This window comes from Budorcas taxicolor, chromosome 12 (genome assembly GCF_023091745.1).
Source record: "Budorcas taxicolor isolate Tak-1 chromosome 12, Takin1.1, whole genome shotgun sequence".
In the NCBI taxonomy this organism is placed as follows: domain Eukaryota; kingdom Metazoa; phylum Chordata; class Mammalia; order Artiodactyla; family Bovidae; genus Budorcas; species Budorcas taxicolor.
Window position 1 is genome coordinate 25,330,061 of NC_068921.1, and position 22,493 is coordinate 25,352,553.

At 40.8% G+C, this 22,493-nt stretch overlaps 1 protein-coding gene across 1 annotated transcript in view; it reads left to right on the top strand.

Moving 5' to 3' along the window:
• The first annotated feature begins 1,410 nt into the window (after positions 1–1,410).
• SOHLH2 (spermatogenesis and oogenesis specific basic helix-loop-helix 2) overlaps positions 1,411–22,493 on the top strand; it is a 38,590-nt gene continuing 17,507 nt past the window's right edge. The window contains exons 1-2 of the mRNA XM_052650367.1: positions 1,411–1,788; positions 14,376–14,590. Of these exons, the coding sequence (XP_052506327.1) occupies positions 1,411–1,788; positions 14,376–14,590 (593 nt within the window). The remainder of the gene's footprint in view (positions 1,789–14,375; positions 14,591–22,493) is intronic.

The following is a 22,493-nucleotide window of genomic DNA, read 5'->3' on the forward strand; positions in this document are numbered from 1 at the left end:
CCAAAATTCAGTTCAGTTCAGTCACTCAGTGTTGTCCAACTCTTTGAAACCCCATGGACTATAGCATACCAGGCTTCCCTGTCCATCACCAACTCCTGGACCTTGCTCAAACTCTTGTCCATTGAGACAGTGAGGTCATCCAACCATCTCATCCTCTGTTGTCCCCCTCTCCTCCTACCTTCAATCTTTCCCAGCATCAAGGTCTTTTCCAATGAGTCAGTACTTCTCATCAGGTGCCCAAAGTATTGGAGTTTCAGTGTCAGGATCGGTCCTTTCAATGAATATTCAGGACTGATTTCCTTTAGGACTGACTGGTTGGATCTCCTTGCAGTCCAAGGGACTCTCAAGAGTTTCCTCCAACACCACAGTTCAAAGGCATCAATTCTTTGGTCCTCAGCTTTCTTTATGGTCCATTTACAGCTTTCTTAGTATCTATTGAAACTATCTTCCAAAAATAATGCAGAATGATCCCATCAGAAATTTGTCTGCATTTTCTTTGCACGAAAATCATGGGCAACCACTGTTATATTTTTGCTCGCTGTCATGATCTAAATCAGAACCCCTCCAACATCTGCTCAGGAAACAATAGGCTTGCCCAGAGATGGGAGGTGGTGGGTCAAGTCGAGCACGTGTGTATTATGTGTTCAAGTAAGATCAAGGGTCTAGCCAAATACAAAGTGACATTCCCCCCACCCCCAACTTTTTAGCAATGAAAGAAACCAATAACAGTGATAAAGACAAGAGGAAGGATCCCTCAGGGGTCGGGGCACTCAGTGGATCTCAATAAAATATCTAGCAAGGCTGAACAAAGCAGGTTTCATAGCAGCCACCACCTGGAGATTTCTTGCTTGAGAAACGAGGATGATATTTGTTGTTGACTCACAGGACGTTTCTTAGCAGGTTGGAAAGAAAGCACCATAGTCAGTCTTCACCATCCCTATCCTTGGAATACTATAGGGATCCACCATCCCTTGGTCTTGGAAAAAGAAAAATCCAGTTGCTAATTCCTGATATTTAAACTTGAAAGCATTTCCATAAGACACTGAAGACTTTTTAGACATGTCCTTGCCCCAGGCCTGAGCTGTGTGAGGTTCCGGGGGAAAGGAATGGAACTTTTGGTGGGCTGCCTTAGTGACAGGGTCTCCTGAGGGCCCGCAGGGCACCTTGGGGCGGCCCATCGCCATCCCCCCCCCGGTTTCCCGGAAGTACCCCTCCCACTCCGACCTGGTCCTGCCGAGACTTGGAGCCAGGACGGGCGGCGGGGCCACTTTAAGGGCGGGCCGGGGGCGGGCGCCCCGCCGCTGGGGGCCCAGAGCCATTGGCGCGGGGCAGGCGGCTAACGAGGCAGGCTGGCTGCCAAGCTCCTCCCGCGGTGAGGCTGCTCCAGGACTCGCACGTGCGCAACGGGCCATGGCGGCCTCAATTACCGGCCCGGAGTTCGGCCAAACCCCAGGGCAGGTAAGAGGCTTAGGAGGAAGGGGAGGCAGCTGCGTTTATAACGGCGCGTCAGCAGGCGTGGGGCCCGTCGGGCGGTACAGCCCCGCTGGGTGCAGGCGAGCTCGTCGCGGGGACGGCCCGGGGGCCTTTGCGCGGCGCGAGCCAGTCCAGGACGCCTCCCTGGCAACCCGGCCGGCTCCTGCCCACCTCGAGGTCGAGGACGCGCTCGGTCACCTCAGGAGCGGAGGCCCGAGGAGGGAAGGGGACCAGGCCGTGTTGTCGTCACAGAGTCACCCCCTCGAGCTCTCGACGCTCGCCCATCACACTCATTTTCGGGGCCCCGGACCGCCGGTGGGGCGACCCAAAGGCGAGACGTCTTGGGCTAGTGACCAGATAAAACGGGAAAGGCAGTTTTTATGTTGATTCCACACGTTTCAGTTTGGATATGGAGACTTTTAGTCACCATCTTGATTACGGGAAAGTTTATCTTCAGGTCTCTAGTCTGCACAACTCGGGTGCCTTCTTTTTTCTTTCACTTTGCTCACTGGCTGGGTGGCCGGAGTGTCCTTGCACGCCCCCGACCCCCAAACCGGCTGACGCCTGTCGAGACCGTTGCCATTGGTGGGAAAAGACGGCTGCCCTCTTTCCAACGTCCTCCCACCATCCTCCCACCCTATTCACAAATCTGCCCCTACCCTGGCCTCGGTGGGGCCGGGGGCGCACCTTATTTACCATATCCTCGGCAGAAATGCAGAATCATTTTTGTGACTCATTTTCGATAGTAATGAAAGGCGATTAGCACCAGGAAGGAAGCATAAGCTAAACCCCACCCCACCCTAGGAAGCAAGGCTATCTGGCGTTGACTCTCTTCTATTTCACGTCTTGATAAATGTGAGAGGGAAACCTGGGCGGTGTCGAGTTTTGTACCCCTGAGAGTGTTATGCATACTCCAGTCTCTTCACTCCTTGAGAACAAGCTTTTGAACCGAATTACTACCACTTGGAAGTGGACCGTGTTTAAGAGGTTTCTGTAACTTTTTCAAAATGGAAGCATCTATCGGGCTTCCCTCGTAGTCTAGTCGGTAAAGAATCTGCCTACGATGCAGAAGACCGGCGTTCGATTCTTGGGTCGGGAAGATCCTCTGAAGAAGGAAGTGGCAACACATTCCAGTATTCTTGTCTGGCAGGCTACAGTCCATGGGGTTGCAAAGAGTCGGATACGACTTAGCAACTAAAGAGAGATTTAAACTCAGGAAAAACAGTATTTTGGGGGTGTGTGATTCGGCAGAGCTGCACACAATGGAATTCTGAATAAAATATCTGATGCCCAAGTAGTTAGTACATAGATAATTGTGGCTTTCCACCCTTAAGAGACCCCGAAGCCGCAACTGCACCCTTTGAGCAGCTTGCTCATTTCTCCAGCTGCTGTTGCTGCTAAGTCGCTTCAGTCGTGTCCGACTCTGTGCGACCCCATAGATGGCAGCCCACTTATCTGTCCCTGGGATTCTCCTGGCAAGAACACTGGAGTGGGTTGCCATTTCCTTCAATGCATGAAAGTGAAAAGTGAAAGTAAAGTCGCTCAGTCGTGCCCGACTCTTAGCGACCCCATGGATTGCAGCCTACCAGGCTACTCCGTCCATGGGATTTTCCAGGCAAGAGTACTGGAGTGGGTTGCCATTGCCTTCTCCGATTTCTCCAGCTAGAGCTGCTTAAAGCCCTGACTTCTGGGGAAACTGGTGGCCAGCAAGCGCCCTAGTCAGGGCATGAGCCCGCCCAGTTCCTGCTGATTGTCAGCGCTGCTTCCAGTGATAAGAGTGACATAAATAACAGCTCACTAAAATGCAGGAGCCGTTTGCTTTAAGCACTTAAGCACCTGCTGTTACTAATTAAGGGTTTAGCCTGCCACAGATTGCAAATGGAAATCCAGTGTTTTAAAAATGGCAGAGACTGGCGTGCCCTGCCTGTTACCCTGATCTCAGTAATCAGAGTGGATGAAGAGCGTGGGTGATGATGGTGTGGCATTGTAAAAAACTGCCCACACTTAAGGGAGCTACACCAAGGTGTTTATCCCTGAGTGCTGGAATTAAATGCTTTTTATTTTCTCTTTGAATTTTCCAACCTCCCACAATGAATATGTATTGCTTTTGTTAAAGGAGTGCAGTAAACAATTCAGATAGGAAAAAAAAAAATTCCACCAAATGAAGCCCAGCATCAGTTCAGGTTGTAATGCTCACAGGTGAAAATCTTAGAGATACTAAAGGCAGTTTTCCAGAGCTGAATATATGAGAACGTTTTCTTCATTTTCCTTTTATTCTTATCAGTGGATTCTTCTCATCACCTGTGCTCATATTACACCATCAACAAGATATTTTTAACTGTATAAATATTCAAATTTAAGTTGATTAGAAGCTCTTCAGTTAATATGAGTTACTTGGGGACAGTGGGGCAGTATTCTGATCTGATTTAGGAACGTGCTGATTTTGTAGGGCAGAGACGGAAGCTTTTGGCAGGAGAGCGAATCGGTTCTTCTCAGTACGGGTTTATTTCCTGCCCCTCTGTGTCCTGTTACAAGTTACAGAAGGGCCCATGAGGGGTACTTTGCTTCCTCATCTCTTTCAGAATCTCTTTCTACCTCTCCTCAGTTTTGCCCCAGTACCTGGGTTCTGCCCATCAAACCTCGCTCTTGACTTTTCTCCACAAGACTAGCTGAGGAATTCTAGATAACTTAGAACTGAGCCTTTGAGCAGAATATTGCGGTGAGAAGCATTAGAGCTAGCCAAGAAAGGGTTCACGTTAGTAACTGATACACATTGTTCAAAACTTAACTTGCATTACCTGTGGCTTAAGTAATGAAGACAGCAGTTTGGTTTAGGGCTATTTTCACTGCCTGATGTAGACACATTTTCCTTCTAATTCTACTCTCCCCTTCCCATCTCCTTGATTTGATGAGTTCCATGTGCTCAAATTTGGTGTTACTTGGGATCATAGGGCAGTACTACCACCTGCAGGGCATTGTACAAACATTTCTCCTTAACAACAATCCTGTGATTTAAGTATTATTACCCTCCCGGCCAGATGAGGACTGCATAGGTATATTACTCAGAGATGCTAGTTAGTGACTGAACAAGGCAATGGATGCTGTTATACCTACTATGAAAGCCTTTGCTGCAAACTATCAAGATATTAAAAAAAAATGTTGTATATTAACACATATATATGAAATCTAGGAAAATGGTACTGATGAACCTATTTGCAGGGCTGGAATAGAGATGCAGTCGCAGAGAACCCATTTGTGGACACACTGAGGGAAGTAGAACATGGGATGAATTGAGAGAGTAGCATTGACTTGTTTACACTATCATGTGTGAAATAGCTAGCTAGTGGGAAGCTGCTGTACAGCACAGGGCGCTGAGCTCAGTGCTCCAGTGGGGTGGGGTGGGGGGTGGGAGGGAGGACCGAGAGGCAGGGGATATATGTGTGCAGACAGCTGACTCACATTGTTGTACAGTAGAAACTAACACAACATTGTTAAGCAGTTATACTCTAATTTTTTTTTTAAAGGATCAGTAACAGCTTTAGTAGAACTGATCTTCCACTATTTGCCCTGTGTTGCAAGGATTAAAAGCCATTCTTTCTTAATAGCGAAAAGAGAAAAAAAAGATTCCTAGGATGTAAGAGAGCTGGTCTGTCTGTTCACCTTGAATTCCGTAGGGACTCAGGAAATACCAATGGTGAGAGTACTTGGACATCAACTATATTTAAGCAAATACAATAAAAGTGGCAGGAGGTCTTAAAGGAGAAAAGAAACTTTACTACTAGAAAGGTCTGCAGGTGGTTCATAGCCCAGGACATCCTAGTTGATATGTGTTTTTTAGTGTAATTAATAGCACCCCCTTTGTTCTCATGAGTGTCAGTTTGGAAGGTAAATTAAATGGTCACCCCATATGTAGCAGGCACGTTACTTTTGGACATTCATAGGTTGCTTCAGTTAACCTGGTTAATTGAAAAATGAAAATCTAGTTACTCATTTTAGGACCCCTTGTTAATGATTGTTTCACTGCTTGGCATTTGGTTCACAAGGGATTGTAATGGTATAAAAGAAACCCTGTGTCCCAGTGGAGATTCACAAATAACTCTTCACTCAAAAGCATCATGGTGGCTTAGAGTCCCACTTCCTCCAAGTATTAATGGAAATGAAGAATGTTGACAAAATTAAAAGGAAACACTCTAAAAGGGTCCTGATACTCTCTACTGTAGAAATTCTAGATTTCAGAATTCACTTAAGAGTGTTAATGCTGTCTTCTTAGAATGTAGGAGGACATGAAGCTGGTGACATGAGTTGATATTAGGCTATGAAATGCCTAATATCAAATAATAATATTGAATTGTTACTCTGTTTAAAATAGAGTGGGGCAGGAGAGTGGGATTGGCTCATGATGATCAATTAAGCACACCTATCGACATTCCGGCCTCCCCAGTCTACCTGGCAAGAGTTGCTTAACAGTGTGCTGATACCTTTAGCAAGTAAATATTGAAAAGACAAAAAAAAGCAGAGGTGGTATTCTAAATTAGAAGTCCGTGGAGACATATATTCAGTTCATTTCAGTTCAGTCGCTCAGTTGTGTCTGACTCTGTGACCCCATGAACTGCAGCATAGCAGTCTTCCCTGTCCATCACCAACTCCCAGAGCTTGCTCAAACTCATGTCCGTCAAGTCGGTGATGCCATCCAACCGTCTCGTCCTCTGTTGTCCCATTCTCTTCCAGCCTGCAGTCTTTCCCAGCATCAGGGTCTTTTCCAAGGAGTCAGTTCTTCGTATCAGGTGGCCAAAGGATTGGAGCTTTACCTTCAGCATCAGTCCTTCCAATGAATATTCAGGACTGATTTCCTTTAGGATTGACTGGTTCAATCTCCTTGAAGTCCAAGGGACTCTCAAGAGTCTTCTCCAACACCACAGTTTAAAAGCATCAATTCTTCAGCACTCTGCTTTCTTTATAGTTCAACTCTCACATCCATACATGACTACAGGAAAAACCATAGCTTTGACGAGATGGACCTTTGTCAGCAAAGTAATGTCTCTGCTTTTTAATAAGCTGTCTAGATTGGTCATAACTTTTCTTCCAAGGAGCAAGCATCTTTTAATTTCATGGCTGCAATCACCATATGCAGTGATTTCGGAACCCCCCCCCAAAAAAAGTCTGTCACTGTTTCCATTGTTTCCCCATCTATTTGCCATGGAGTGATGGGGCTGGATGCCATGATCTTAGTTTTCTGAATGTTGAGTTTTAGTCAACTTTTTCACTTTCTTTCACTTTCGTCAAGACGCTCTTTAGTTCTTTGTTTTCTGCCATAAATGTGATGTCACCTGCGTATCTGAGGTTATTGATATTTCTCCCGGCAATCTTGATCCAGTTTGTGCTTCATGCAGCCTGGCATTTCTCATGATGTACCCTGCATATACCTTAAATAAGCAGAGTGACAATATGCATCCTTGACGTACTCCTTTCCTGATTTGGAACCAGTCTGTTGTTCCATGTCCAGTTCTAACTGTTGCTTCTTGACCTGCATGCAGATTTCTCAGGAGGCAGGTCAGGTGGTCTGGTATTCCCATCTCTTGAAGAGTTTTCCACATTTTGTTGTGATCTACACAAAGGTTTTGGCGTAGTCAATAAAGCGGAGGTATACTTTTTTTTGGTATTCTCTTACTTTTTTGACGATCTAACGGATGTTGGCAATTTGATCTCTGGTTCCTCTGGCTTTTCTAAATCCAGCTTGAACATCTGGAAGTTCACAGTTCATGTGCTGTTAAGGCCTGGCTTGGAGAATTTTGACCCAAGCTTGCCCGTGAGTGTCCAGGAGTCTCTGGTGGAAGCGTGGGAGGGTGCTGGCCTGCTGCAGGGTTGGGGGCACTGAGTATATAGCACTGCCTGCATGGGACCTTGTGAAAGAGGTCGCCATTATCTTCATTACCTCCACCATAGTTTGGCCTCAGGTCAGATAACACAGGAGACCCAGTTTCGATCCCTGGGTTGGGAAGATCCCCTGGAGAAGGAAATGGCAACTGGACTCTAGTATCCTTGCCTGGAAAATCCCATGGAGCTTGGTGGGCTACAGTCCATGAGGTCTCAAAGAGACAAGACTGAGTGATTTCACTTCTTCACTTCAAATAACTGGGAGGGAACACAGACCCACCCTTCAGCTGAAAATTGGATTAAAGATTTACTGTGGGTGGCCCCACCCATCAGAACAAGACCCAGTTTCCCCCTCAGTCAGTCTTTCCCATCAAGAAGCTTCCATAAGCCTCTTATCCTTCTCCATCAGAGGGCAGACACACTGAAAACCACAATCACAGAAAACTAACCAATCTGATCACATGGACCACAGCCTTGTCTAACTCAGTGAAACTATGAGCCATGCAGTGTAGGGCCACCCAAGATGGATGGGTCATGGTGGAGAGTTCTGACAAAACGTGGTCCACTGGAGAAGGGAATGGCAAACCACTTCAGTATTCTTGCCTTGAGAACCCCATGAGCAATATGAAAAGGCAAAAAGATAATGACACTGAAAAATGAAGTCCTCAGGTCAGTAGGTGCCCAATATGCTATTGGAGATCAGTGGAAAACTCCAGAAAGAATGAAGAGATGGAACCAAAGCAAAAACAACACCCAGTTATGGATGTGACTGGTGATAGAAGTAAAGTCCAATGCTGTGAAGAACAGTATTGCATAGGAACCTGGAATGTAAGGTACATGAAGTGAAGTGAAGTGAAGTCACTCAGTCGTGTCTGACTCTTTGCGGCCCCATGGACTATAGCCTATCAGGCTCCTCTGTCTATGGGATTTTCCAGGCAAGAATACTGGAGTAGGTTGCCATTTCCTTCTCCAGGGATCTTCCCTACCCAGGGATCGAACCCGGGTCTCCCACGTTGTAGGCGGACGCTTTACCATCTGAGCCACCAGGACAGGTAAGATACATGAATCAAGGCTAATTGAAAGTGGTCAAACAGGAGATGGCAAGAGTGAATGTTGACATTTTGGAATCAGCAAACTAAAATGGACTGGAATAGATTCAACTCAGATGAGCATTATATCTACTACTGTGGGCAAGAATCCCTTAGAAGAAATGGAGTAGCCCTCATAGTCAACAAGAGAGTCCAAAATGCAGTACTTGGATACAATCTCAAAAATGACAGAATGACCTCTGTTCATTTCCAAGGCAAACCATTCAATATCACAGTAATAATGCTGAATAAGCTGAAGTTGGACGGTTCTATGAAGACCTACAAGACCTTCTAGAACTAACACCCAAAAAAGATGTCCTTTTCATTGTGGGGTACTGGAATGCAAAAGTAGGAAGTCAAGAAATACCTGGAGTAACGGGCAAATTTGGCCTTAGAGTACAGAATGAAGCAGGGAAAAGGCTAATAGAGTTTTGCCAAGAGAACTCACTGGTCATAGCAAACACCCTCTTCCAACAACACAAGAGAAGACTCTACACATGGACATCACCAGATGGTCAATACCAAAATCAGATTGATTATATTCTTTGCACCCAAAGATGGAGAAGCTCTATATAATCAGCAAAAATAAGACTGGGAGCTGACTGTGGCTCAGACATATATTAATAACAACCAAATGCAGTGCTTTGTCCTTAATGGGATCTTGATTTGAAGAGGATCTGAACATTAAAAAAAAAAAAAAATCTGCAGGAAAGCTTGAAATTTAGAAAGCAGATGGAATCAAATTACTACTAAAACAAAAGTAGAAAAAAACCCCACAGCTTAAAAGACATGGAGAAGAGAAATAAAGCCCAGGTAAAACAATTCTAGTGACAGTCCAGGCCGAATGTTTGCAGAAAGGAACATGAAATGGGCCCAAGGGCACTTCCCTGGTAAAGAATTAGCCGTCTGCAGATCCCTGGGCCAACTGGGACCCTGGAGTTCTTTACTCGGGACTCCCCCTTCATTCCTACTACAGCCAGAACATGGGGCTTACAAGCCAAGAGCCAAACCCAGGCACTGCTTTTTCTAAAGAAAATGAACTCTATCTGAGTCATGGGCTCCTGGTATTGGTAGTTTCCAGATGTCTACAGCTGACAAGAATGGAAGGAAAGCCAGCTCTCTCTACCCCGGAGGGGAAAAAAAAACCAAAGTGCTTGGTTTTTAGAGTAAAGCCCGCCTTTATTTAGACAAATAGCCAGTCCCAGTCTCGTTGCTGTCCAGCCTTTCTTCCACCATCCCTCCCACTCACATCAAGCCCACAGTCGGTGGTTCCTTTAAAAGAAATAGTAACTGGGGAAGCAGACCACCCCACCTTCAGAGAAAACTGCTCACACTGTTTCAACTGAGTCCTTGATTCATATTTATGTTTGGGTAACCAAGAATGGCAGACAGCTGTTCCAGGTATAGGTGATAAAGGTGGTAGGAAAAACTTTTAAAATTTATAATTTGTATCTTTAGAGGGGATATCATATCCTAAAAATTTCAAACTATGATCAATTATCAAAGGAAAAAAATATTAGAAATGAGCAATTCACATTAAATCTGGTAAAAATCTTTAGAATAGGATTAAAGCTTGAGCTACTAATATGAACAATAAACTTAAGTCTCTCAGAAGCTGAGACATGAAAGATCAATTTAGGATGCCCAGCATCTAACAGACTGTTCCTAAGGACAGAGACAACAGGAGGAAATGACCAAAGAAATAATAGAAGGAACTTTCTAGAGCTGAAGATCCATTGAGTGCCAAGGGAGCTGAGTAAGGCCCATACCCAGACACATCCTAGAAAACAATCAGAGTCCACAGCATGAGAGGAAAGCACTAAAAGGAAAACAAGGCAGCCTTTTCTTTTCATTAGCAACTCTGGATGCAAGAAGGCAATGACCCAGTATCTTCAGAGTTCAGAGATAAAGAGATTCTAACTTGTTAGAGTATTTTGATTAGAAAACTAGCATTGAATTGTGAGCCCTAATGCCACCAAAGAACATAAATAAGAAGTTTTAACTCTTAACATTGTAGGAGCAACAGGAGGGAAAAGGAAAATTTGCTCAGCCTAACAGAAAGCTTGGGGAAAGAGAAACAAAATTATAGTGAATGGAAAACCTGAGATAACAAATGAATAAGACCATTTCATGTTAAGTTATAAATGTTTTGCAGTTAATTAGTCAGTTAATTAATTACATTATATTGATTACCTTAATTAATGTTCATTAACTAGTGCCATTAATGTAATTACTTATTAAAAACTTAGTAATTATATATAAAAAACAAATCTGATGGAAAAAACAAAAATTCAAATATATGTTACTTGCAAAATTCATACAAAATCAAAATGATAAGGAAAGCCTCAAAATAAGGGGTGCAAAAAACTAACTGCTGAATATCAGAAAAAAATAAAATTTCAGATGAAAAGCATTAAAAAAATAGATATATTTTATATATAGTTTATTCTCAATATAATTAGCAATATATGATAGTTATATGTTAATACATACTGAATAAACATAGATCACTATATAGTATATATGAAGTATTACAGTTATGTATTTGTATGAATATATGACATTATTAGGAACTTTTATGTACCTAATCCATAGTTATACACAGAGTCCATAGTTATACAGAGTCTATAGTTAGAGAAATCGATGAATTGACAAACCATATTTAGAGAGGGACAATTTATACATCTGCTTCATAAACTGAAAAATCAAATAGACCTAAAGTAAATGAGACAGCAATGAACAAGTTTAATCTGAAAGCTATGTAAAGACTATATGTCCAACGGAAGTATGCAGTTTTTTTCAAGTATCCATGTAACATTGCTGCTGCTGCTGCTATCCATGTAACATTAAGCATCGTATATTAAGTCACAGAGAAAATACCAACCAGTTCTAAAAAGAAGTCATGTTGGGTACATCCACTGATGACAATGCATTGAAACAAGAAATGAGTCCATAGCCCCCAAAATTAAAAAAAAAACAAACCACTAACCACCTGACAATAACTTTGTTATACAGGTGTTTAAAATAACACTTATTTTACTAGTAAGCAGTAAGGAACAGGAAAGGCAGTCTAAAACTTAACTTTATGAAGTGACTTCAAGTCGAGATTTCACAGACAAGTTTTACCCAAACTTTAAAGTGATAATTTCTTCTTTTATAAAATATTCAAGACCATGGAACAGTTTTGAAGCTTTCGATTTCTTCAAGGCTGGCATAACCTTGATTCCCAAGCCAGATAAGTCAGTACCATAAAACAAAATTATATCCACTTTTACTTATGAACATAGATGCAAAAATCTAAAATAAAATAAAGGAATCTGTTTGCATTAAGCATAGGTTTATCCCAGTAATTCAATGATGACTTGACATTAGGAAATCTATTAATGTAATTCACTAATGGATGACAGGAGAAAAAAATACAATCATGTTGATACTGAAAAAGCTGTTGATAAATTTTAACACCCATTTCCGATTTAAAATTCTTAGCCTCCAAATAGAGAACTATTTAACTTGGCAGAGGGTATTGACCTTCAGTAGTGGTAAAAACATTTGAAATATTCCCATTATAGAAAGTCAGGAACAAGACAAGCATGCTCAGTTCACTACTGCTATTTACTGTTGTTTTGAATGTCCTGTGTGTGAGTGTTAAGTCGCTTCAGTTGTGTCCAACTCTTTGCAATCCTATGGACTGGAGCCCTCTTGGCTCTTCTGTCCATGGGATTCTCCAGGCAAGAATACTGGAGTGGGTTGCCATGCCCTCCAGGGGATCTTCCGAATCCAGGGATCAAACCCACATCTTTTACCACTGCTGCCTGGAAAGCCACCTGGAAAGCCCTTTGAATGTCCTAGCCATGCTTTAAGATCAATAAGTAAAAGACATAAATTCTGGAGACAGGGATAAAGATGTCATTTTTAAAAACTATATGATAACCTATCAAGGAAATCGAAGAATCAGCTAAAAAATATTGGAACTAAATGGAGAGTACCTTAAAATACTTGAAGCAAATTCCTTATACAGAAATTGATAGTGCTTCTCTCTGTCAGGTATAATCAATCAGGAAGTATAGTGAGAAAATATATCTCTCTTACGTTGATTCTGAATCTGGGAATCAATGTGTGAAGACACTTGAAAAATCTATGTGAAGATAACTAGAAAAGTGAAGCTCCAATATTTTGACCATCTGATGTGATGAGCCGACTCATTGGAAAAGACCCTGATGCAGGAAGAGACTGAATCCAGGAGAAGACTGTCCTAGAAGATGAGATGGTTAGATGGCATCACCGACTCAACGAACATGAGTTTGAGCAAACTGAGAGATGGTGAAGGACCGGAAATCTTGGCGTGCTGTAGTCCGTGGGGTTGCAGAGTCAGACATGACTTAGCCACTGAGCAATAACAACAAGAAAAATGAACAGCATAAGACCGGATTTCTCTGAGTCATACTTCCTAAATAGGGAGATGTAATACCATAATGATAGTCCCTAATTAATCTTAAAAATAAATGCCAACCTTAATCAAAATTTAACAGGACTCCTTATGGAACTTGACAAGCTGATGATAAAATTCTGTAGGAAGAAACATTGTGAGAAAATATCTAAGGACAAAATAGAAAAATAGTAAAGAGGCAACCATATGCTCTAGCAAATATAAAACATAAAGAGCTAGTAATTAGTGTGCTGTTAACCAGGAATAGGCAAATAGACCAATGCATCAGGATGAAGTCCCCCCAAATCTACATACATACATACTTATATAATACATATATATGGCATTTGAACTATTAAGAGAAGTTTAGCTTATTCATTAATGCTGTTCTTTGACATTTTAACTGGGTTGTATTTAATGTCTGTATAGAATAAAGCACAGAAATGAAAGGTGAAGATGGAAATTCTATTTTTTCTAACTAAATGTGCTTGAAAATATCCCCAAATGAAAATAAAGAACATTTTTTATTCCTAATCTTGGAATTTGAATAGCATGTATATTCCATTCAAAGAAAGGATTTGGTTTGAGTATTTCTTAGAATTGGGGGATTTAAATCTTTCTCTGTTCTTTGACATGTGTGTTTCATCAAAATCAATGATACATTCCAATTAAACTGTTTTAAATGAAAAAAAAAATCATATTTTCTCAACAGCATGACTGCAAAGGCCATGCTATTTGCTAAACTATCTTTCTGGAACCTTTGATGAAGTATTAATTTTCTATCTAAAAACATTTTGTTTTCTACTAATAACTTTAATTTAGATGTCCTCTAAATAGTAATCATTTAAAATAAGCATATAAACTTGTATAAACAAGCAAGAAAGTAGTATTAAGAGAGAAACAAATAGCTAAGCACCTAATAAATGCTTTCATCCAGGACATTCAACATCTTCAAGTAAAAATTTTGTGGCGAGTTCTTTCTCAAATATGAAACTTGTACATTGTAATCACTCTGTTAAATAAAAGCACATTTTGTACATATATACATGTATATACATATGTATATATATATCTATGCGTGCACATGCACACACACACACACACACATATATATACACACACATACACACATAAATCATGTGGAAGAGGCACCAGCATGGTTCTCTCATTAATAAACAGGTTTTCCAGCAGGGTGGACAACTGGATAACTGGACCAAAAGAATCTTATCTGTTGTTAATAGGATGAGAAAGAGACTTGTAGGACAACCAGAGTAGAATGGTATTTGCAAGCAAAACTTTTAAAAATAGCATGACTTTCAAATCTGTTCAATACCTAGGTTCTAAGGACATGAGATGAATAGCTTCTGCCCTTGATGTATGCTTATAGTTGGCCATTCAGTCCAGCTGAATAGTCAGTCATTGGCTGTTTGTAACCTTTATTTATTTTCTCGTACATGGTGACTTGTTCTCTATGCCTAGACATTGTGTGTCTGGTTTTTTTCCTTCTCTTTCAGGCAAATATAGACCTCTTATTAGTGGGCGATGTCACAGTTCATTACCTGGCTGATACTGTACAGAAATTATTTTCAAATATAGCAGAAGTCACCATCATCATTAGTGATGTGAAGAGGGCAGCAGCACTTGTGGATGACTGCACATTTGACATGGTTTTCCTGAAGCTGACTTCTCCACCAACTGCTGAGGAGCTGGAAGTGGTCAAATTACTTAGGTAAAATCTTGACTCTATATCTTTAGAATAGTTTTTATTAAAACTTGCTTCTATAAAAATCCTTAGAAGATGATACTATTCTACTTTAATTTTTAAGGTGAGAGATATTTTCAAGGGCAAAATCTCTATATATGCCTTTGTTTTTACGGCCAGTTTGGCATACTATTATAAGAATTGTCATTTTAACTTCAAAAGTAATAGGTGAGGGTATAAGAATTAATTGGTCATAGAGATTTATTTGGTATATAATGCTTCCCTTAATTTGATAGGCACTCCGTTTTAATAATGATGTCATTAGCATGGCATATCTTTTCAGAGTTCATGAATTGTTATAGCAGATACTAAAGCAGATGACCACTCTGGGTCATGATGGCTGTGGGCTGAAGGTGTCTCTTTCAAGAAATGTCCTGATGTGAAAGAGCCATGAGGCTCTCTGTATCCACTGAGTCCAAGTCAATACCGATTCCATTACTCTTGTTTCATCCAGCAGGTCCATAGATGTTCTTCTGTTTGACCCACTTCTATCTGGAGTCTAGAGGTGAAGAGTTAGGTTCTTCCTTGCCTGATTACATACGATTTTGAGTCATTTAGGATGTTTTTAAATAGGGTTAGGTGAGATTGAATGTGTTTCCCTTCTGTGAGAAGACTCAATGAAGAGTAATTGCAAATAAGATTGATATATGTTTAGGGACTTCTCATCATTACAGGAGAGGTCTTTCTAGACCAAAGAAGAAAGTTCAGAGCAATACTGTAATCCCAGAATGAAAAGGGGCAAGAATATTACATTAGGAGAAAAGAAAGATGGGACTGGGAAAAAGCCAGAGCCACTGGTTACTTGTTAAAGACAAGACAGAAGACAGACCCTGCTCCTGGGGTCTTGGAACTTTTGATCTTACGAATTTCGTTGGCTTTCTACTCAGAATATGAACTAAACAAACCAGGCAAATTACCTCAAATAGGATTTCACTTCCAAAACATAGTGTGTACAATCTTCTTTCTGAAGATATGCCTATTTTACTAATACATCTTTTCAAAAAGGCTCCTAAACATAGAGTACCTCTCATTGAAGGTGCATAGTAATATCTCACTTATATAGCATTTTAAGGAATTTACAACAGCTTTATGACAGCAGGGCTTCATCCTTCCTACTCAGCAGATTAGAAACCTGAGGCTGAAGTGACTTTCATGAGACCACATGGCTTGTGTTCACACAACTCGGACTAGAATTCTTTATTCTTCCCTTCCCTTTCTTTCTTCTAAAAGTCTGTAATGATCTGGCTGTTTACACCTCTGAGATACTGTAAATGCCAAACTTACTCTAAACTAAACATATTCTGGAAGAGCAGTGGACCAGCTGGGTGGCTGACCTTGCTTCATTCCAGGGGCCAGAGTCTAGCCGTGCTCCCCCAAAGGTGGTAAAGGCCTCATGTATGCGCATGATTGAGGCTACATTTTGAACAGGATAAGATTAAAGTTACGTTGAAGAACAGGCTTTACATCTAGTCACAGTTGTTAAAAGCTTCAGGGACAGAGGAGAGAGCCTCTGTGTGATCCTTCCCTCTGTGGATTCTTTCTCTGCTCTGAATAGCATAGCTTAAGATGTGTTAGCAGAGAGAAGAAGGCAGATAAAGGAACTATATATATAGACATGTATATGATAGTTCGGCTATTTTGCTGTAAAATCATTTTTTTTGAAAAAAAAAAAAGATAATTTGTCGAGTACACTTGAATTTGGTTTTCTCTCTCTTTTTTGGTCTCATTATGTTATTCTCAATATTCAGTTTAGGTATTGACTAATACTAGGTATTCCGTATTTTGCTCTAGGTATGGTGTGTGAGCATACCTCAGAAGGACCATGAGTCCTAACTTTTGTGTTCCTCTTTGAAAAAGGGACAAAGCCTTCTTTATGGAAGCTTTGTGTTTCCTGATACTGACCTCAGCAGCTGGAAATGTCTCTGAAATTCCCTTTCTTGTCCTCAGAACTGTTATGACTTTATGACTTATTTATACCCTTATGGACCATGTTTATATTTTTGAGGCTATACATTTTCTTAGGATAATGAGTCTCATGAACATCTTGCCCCATTTATAAGGCATTAAATCTTTATCTTTCCTAGAACACTTTATCTCATGAGTTTTGGGCTAACGTTAAGTGACTAAGCCAAGATAAAGGGTTTCAGCTTAGCTTTTATATGCTGTATTTTGGATTTTTCCCCTTAGAGCTTTGTTGTTGTTCTGTTATATCTCAAAATCTGGATAGGTTCAGGAAAATGTAGAAGTATTTACCTTACTCATCTCTCTTTGGGCACTTACGTGCCCTGCCAGTAAGTAAAGAACGGGTCCATGTGTATTTTCAGTGTCAGAGCACATGATCACAAATGTATGTATATCTATAATACATATCAATGTCTATTGAAAATAAGATTGAATGTACTCTGTTAGCTATATAAACTTCTTTTAGGATAAAATGCAAGCCAGCTCATTAAAAAGATTTTAAAATTTATTCTTACAGAAGAACTGTGGTTTTGGCCTGGGACTAATCATGAAACAGTTTTAAATATTCATAAAAATAATAGTACTTTATACCCTGACATCCTCAAGAATGATGGCACGTCTCGATTATAGGTTGACATTCCTAGTTGAGTTCAGTTAAGTCAGTCGTGTCCGACTCTTTGCAACCCCACGGACTGCAGCACGCCAGTCTTCCCTGTCCATCACCAACTCCCGGAGCTTGCTCAAACTCATGTTCGTTGAGTCGGTGATGCCATCCAACCATCTCATCCTCTGTCATCCCCTTCTCCTGCCTTCAATCTTTCCCAGCATCAGGGTCTTTTCCAATGAGTCGGCTCTTCACATCAGGTGGCCAAAGTATGAGAGCTTCAGCTTTAGCATCAGTCCTTCCAGTGAATATTCAGGGCTGATTTCCTTTAGGATGGACTGGTTGGATCTCCTTGCAGTCCAAGGGATTCTCAAGAGTCTTCTCTAACACCACAGTTCAAAAGCATCAATTCCTTGGTGCTCAGCTTTCTTTATAGTCCAACTCTCACATCTGTACATGTCTACTGGAAAAACCATAGCTTTGACTAGACGGACCTTTGCTGGCAAAGTAATGTCTCTGCTTTTTAATATACTGTCTAGGTTGGTCATAGCTTTTCTTCCAAGGAGCAAGCATCTTTTACTTTCATGGCTGCAGTCACCATCTGCAGTGATTTTGGAGTCCCCCCCAAAATAAAGTCTGTCACTGTTTACCCATCTATTTGCCATGAAGTGATGGGACTGGATGCCACAATCTTAGTTTTCTGAATGTTGAGTTTTAAGTCAACTTATTCACTCTCCTCTTTCATTAAGAGGCTCCTTAATTATTCTTTTTGATCTTGATGTCATTTCATGAATACATTCTTATTGAGCCAGATGAACTCAGATACCACCCAGTGGTAAAGTATTTTAAGATGATCTCAAGATTCATATTCTTGGTTCCAGAATTTCAGGAGTGTTTGACCCTTGGCACAGGTCAGTTCTCAAAACTGAGCCAAATTCAGAAGGCAGACACTTGGTAATTCAGATGCATCCAGACACTCTGTCTTACAAAGGCCAGGGCAGAACATCAGCGTATGTTGCAGACTCATCCACTGTGCTTGCATCCATTTTGGCATTGTGATATTCCAGTCCATGAACTCTCTGAGGTCCTTCAAACTCTTGTGATTCTTGTGAGCTCAGAGCAGTACAGCAATAGGGAGGGAACACAAAATGTGCTTCCATCTGCTCAGTCAGCAAATCAAGTTTGATTCTGTTTCATTTTTTCCCGTATAGATCCAGTTGTCTGATCAGTTAACTTATTACTTCATTTAGGAAACCCAATCTCGTGAGCCACAGGTTGTCCTGTTATGTTCCCAAATTCCAGGACATCCTTAACTTGTCAGTGCTGCTCAGAAAATCCGATTAGCCAGTCTGCATGACCTGAATTCTTGACAGTAAACACTGTAACAACAAAACATCTAAGTAGTTTTTCTGAAAGCATTATTCATAAACATAAAGTCATAGAATAAAAATTAAAAAAAAAAAAACATCCTATAAGAACTGGGGAACATTCTAGATGTTTATTGTTTCTAGCATCATGTCATCTGGTGAACCTGACTTAGGGTTGCAGCAGAAATTCTTCTGACAAAAAGCACACTTGTGAGCAGGGAACACCAGCCTTCACTATTGACTGGAAGAAATCATTGCATTTAATCACAGGAGCCCTATTAGTAGCAAGTAAACTCACAGTTTTCATATTTATAGAAAAACTCTTAATTTTCTCACAAAAATGCTTGTTGTTTTAATTAATTAATAAAGGGTATTACTTGTTACAAAGACCAAACTAGACCATGCCAGGTTAATTTGATTTCATTGGGCCCACAGGCAGCATAATGGAAACAGTTCCCAGAGAGGCTGCTCCTCAAAAATGACACTGGCTTTTGTCTTTTGAAATCCTTGTGCTATAAAGGAAGTGCATTTTAAAATGTCCGCTGGCTTCATATGGACTTAAAAGAACCTTTTGGTTCTCCTATTAGACGATAGATTTCAGAGGCCAGCTGGGCTTTCCTGAGGTTCTTCGATCATCAGAGTGTACAACTCAGCTCAAAACACCTTTGTATGATCTTTTTATTTTTTTGTTCCAGCTACCAGGGACTGGACTTGGAGATGGGGACCAGACTGGGGTGGGCACTGCTTCAGGGTGAGCTTATAGCAGCCTCCAATTGCAGAGATTGCTGGAGATGGACGTGTAGGGATGGACACTAGAACATCAACAGCCAGTCTTGTGTACAGAGGAAGCATCATGTCATTTCAGCAGCGTATGTGGTGAAACCAGGGGAAATAAAGTATCCCCAGCAAGCTGCAGATGTTTAAAATCTCAGGAGACCTCAACTGAGAAAGTGTTCGTAAGGTCTCAGAACCTGCAATTTGGCTTTGGCAAGTGAAAGAAGTGGTATCAGTTGAGGTGGAGGAAGGAGATTTTTGTTGTATTTTGGTGTTGCTTAGTTTTGCATTAAGGAACATTCATTTAGTGGAAAGAGGACCTTTTTTGGTGACCCTGGATACTAGAAACTCTTTCAGCTTATTGATTTGTACAGAATGTGATTGAGAAGCTGATCTGTGGACCAGAGTGTTGGATTCTGGGAACTCTATTGATTGCTGGAGTTCCTGTACAATTAGGGCTCCACCGGCAGGGGAAGTGTTTGGGTTGGTAATTGATTCTGTTCTCTTGACAAATCCAGGAATTCCAACTCCGTTTGTAAAGCTTGAAATTCATCAGGGCATAAAAATCCATATATCCAAATCTGACCTGTTTTCTAGTCAGTAAAATCAATTGAAAAGTAGAAACAGGATTATTTCTAAAAGGAGAGAATCTGCTTTTTAAAACTTCTCTAATTCTAGAATATTTTAACTTACCATCATGTATTTTTTCATGAACCTGGAAAGTATTTTTTATTTCAAAAGTTGGCCTAAACTACCCACTAAGTTTCTATCTGTTCAGTCCGTTTGTGCCTCCCACCTCATCCTGTTAGCCATACCCCTGGTATACTCTACACTTTTTCATCACTTACAAAATAGATATGAACAACTTACATCATGGCAGGGGTTATTCTCTCCTCCTCACCCCCACCGTACACACTGCTCCCCGCTGTCCACACCATGCCCCCGCCGTCCACACCGCTCCCCGCCGTCCACAGCACACTGTGTGCTAATGGGCCTTTCTTAGTGTCACGTCAGTCTGTGGTCAAATTCTACCTTCCGTCCCACACTTGCCTGTTTTGACAGTAGAACAACTTAGCTTTTCATTTCCTCATAGAAACCATATTAAGTTTCCTCTCTTCTTTCCTCTCTTCTCTTTCAGCCCACATTCTCTTTCAGAATTCATAGCAAAGAGTCAACCCTGAATAGATCTCAGTAGCGTGATTGTCACATTTTAGCAATATCCTACTTGTTTGACATAATTGACTTAGTAAATATTCTGAATCATTTAAAGAAAGTTTTTAGTATGTCTCAATAATTTTTTCTGTCAACTCTTGCCTGGATAGCTTACACTGTGGTCTCTCAGATGTATTCTGTGCCACCTTCTGTCAGTTCACCCCATTGTAGGCAGAGTGGTCTCCCAAAAATGCAAAGATAATCATGTTACTCCCAAGCTTAACAGTTTCCATTGTCCATCTTATTTTACTTTTTGCTCATTTTAATGAAATACTGTATCTTTAACTTGGCCTAAAAGGCCTGTTATAATCAGACTCCAGCTCTGCCTCCCTGTCTAGTCTTGTCTTAAGTGTTTGTCCTTCAGAAGCTCTGTACTAGAGCCATCCTGGACTTCTTTTACTTTCTGGAATTCACTTGCTCGTTGCACTCCCGGGCACATCTGCTGTTCCCTTTCCAGAATGCACTTTGCTGCTTGTCTGCTTCCCACTCTCCCGCAGCCCCTGCCTTTCATGTGGTTGCTCCTAGCCAGCTGGGGTTTCCCTGCCTGAAGCTGCAGAGCAGGTTGGTGCCCAGGCCTTGCTCCCCTCAGACCCCACGGCTTTCCTTTGCAGCACTGGGCACAGAGTCGCCACTGAATTACTCAGTTACAGGCATTTGCTCAGTGTCTGTCCTCCCCAAAAAAGTGTTGACTCCACAAGGACAGGGACTGGTCTTTCTGTCTGTTCATGGTATCCCCCAGAGCCAGCACAGAATTTGGCACACAGTAGGTTCCCAGTATGTATGGCTTAGATCTATATTCTATGTGTAATGTAATTTGGAATGTAGAATAGAGTATGTTTACTTTCAAATGCAGATATAAGATGACCAAATATTATTTATTGGGGGTTCTTCCAGGTCTTGTTTTAAGGAATAAATAATAACCATATATATGGCCATATACTAATAAATGATGCTTTACATATTTAAGAATACTTTGTCTTCAACAGTTTTAGCTGTTCTCTTTAAAGTCAGGTTCACAGTATTATTCTTCATGGGAAATCATTTTCTTTTAGCTAATATCAGTATCCACCAAAATATCAGAATTCCACCTTACTGAATTCCTAAGTATAATTAACAATAATGCCACAATTAAAAAAAAAAATCATGTTGGAAATCTTCAAGTGTATTAGAGAGAATAGTACAGTGAACTTCCAAGTGCCCATAATATTAATAGTTATCAATATACAGCCAATCTTGTTTCATACCTACCCTCTCCTACACCTCCTTCTCCAGCCTCCCATCCCTACTCACTGGTAGGTTATTTTAAAGGCAAGGTGGATAATTTTAAAGCAAATCTAAGACATCATTTCCTTTTATCCATAAGAACTTGAATATGTACCTGTCTAAGATAAGGGATCTTTAAAAAGCAATACCAATAATCACACCTAAAAAATTAATAACAGTTCCTTAGTATTGTCAAAAAGCCAGCTGGTGTTCAAATTTCTCTTGTTTATCTTATGATTTCTTTTTTAAACTGTGAGTTTTATACAAATGGAGATTCAATTTTCCTTTCCTTTTGATTTTTTTCTTTTTATCTTCTCTCTATGTGTTTTATAAAGGGGCCGTTTGTCTTATAAATTTCCCACATTCTGATATCATCCCCATAGCATCTTAAAAAAGATTCCTCTTTTTTTTTTTTTTTTAAATGTCTTGTAAACTTGTAGTTAGATCAAGAATCTGGATAAGGTTTTGGCTCTTTTTTTTTTTTTAAGTGAGAATAAAAGTGGTCCATGTTGCAGTCTACCTAGTACATGAGTGGTATTTTCAAATACCTGAGCTGTATTCCCCAAACTATCCAGATCATCAAAAACAAAAGTCAGCAAAACTGCCACAGTGCAAAGTAGCCCAAGTAGCCTGATCACTAAATGTAGTGTAGGATGCTGGATAGGATCCTGGCATAGGAAAAATAAGT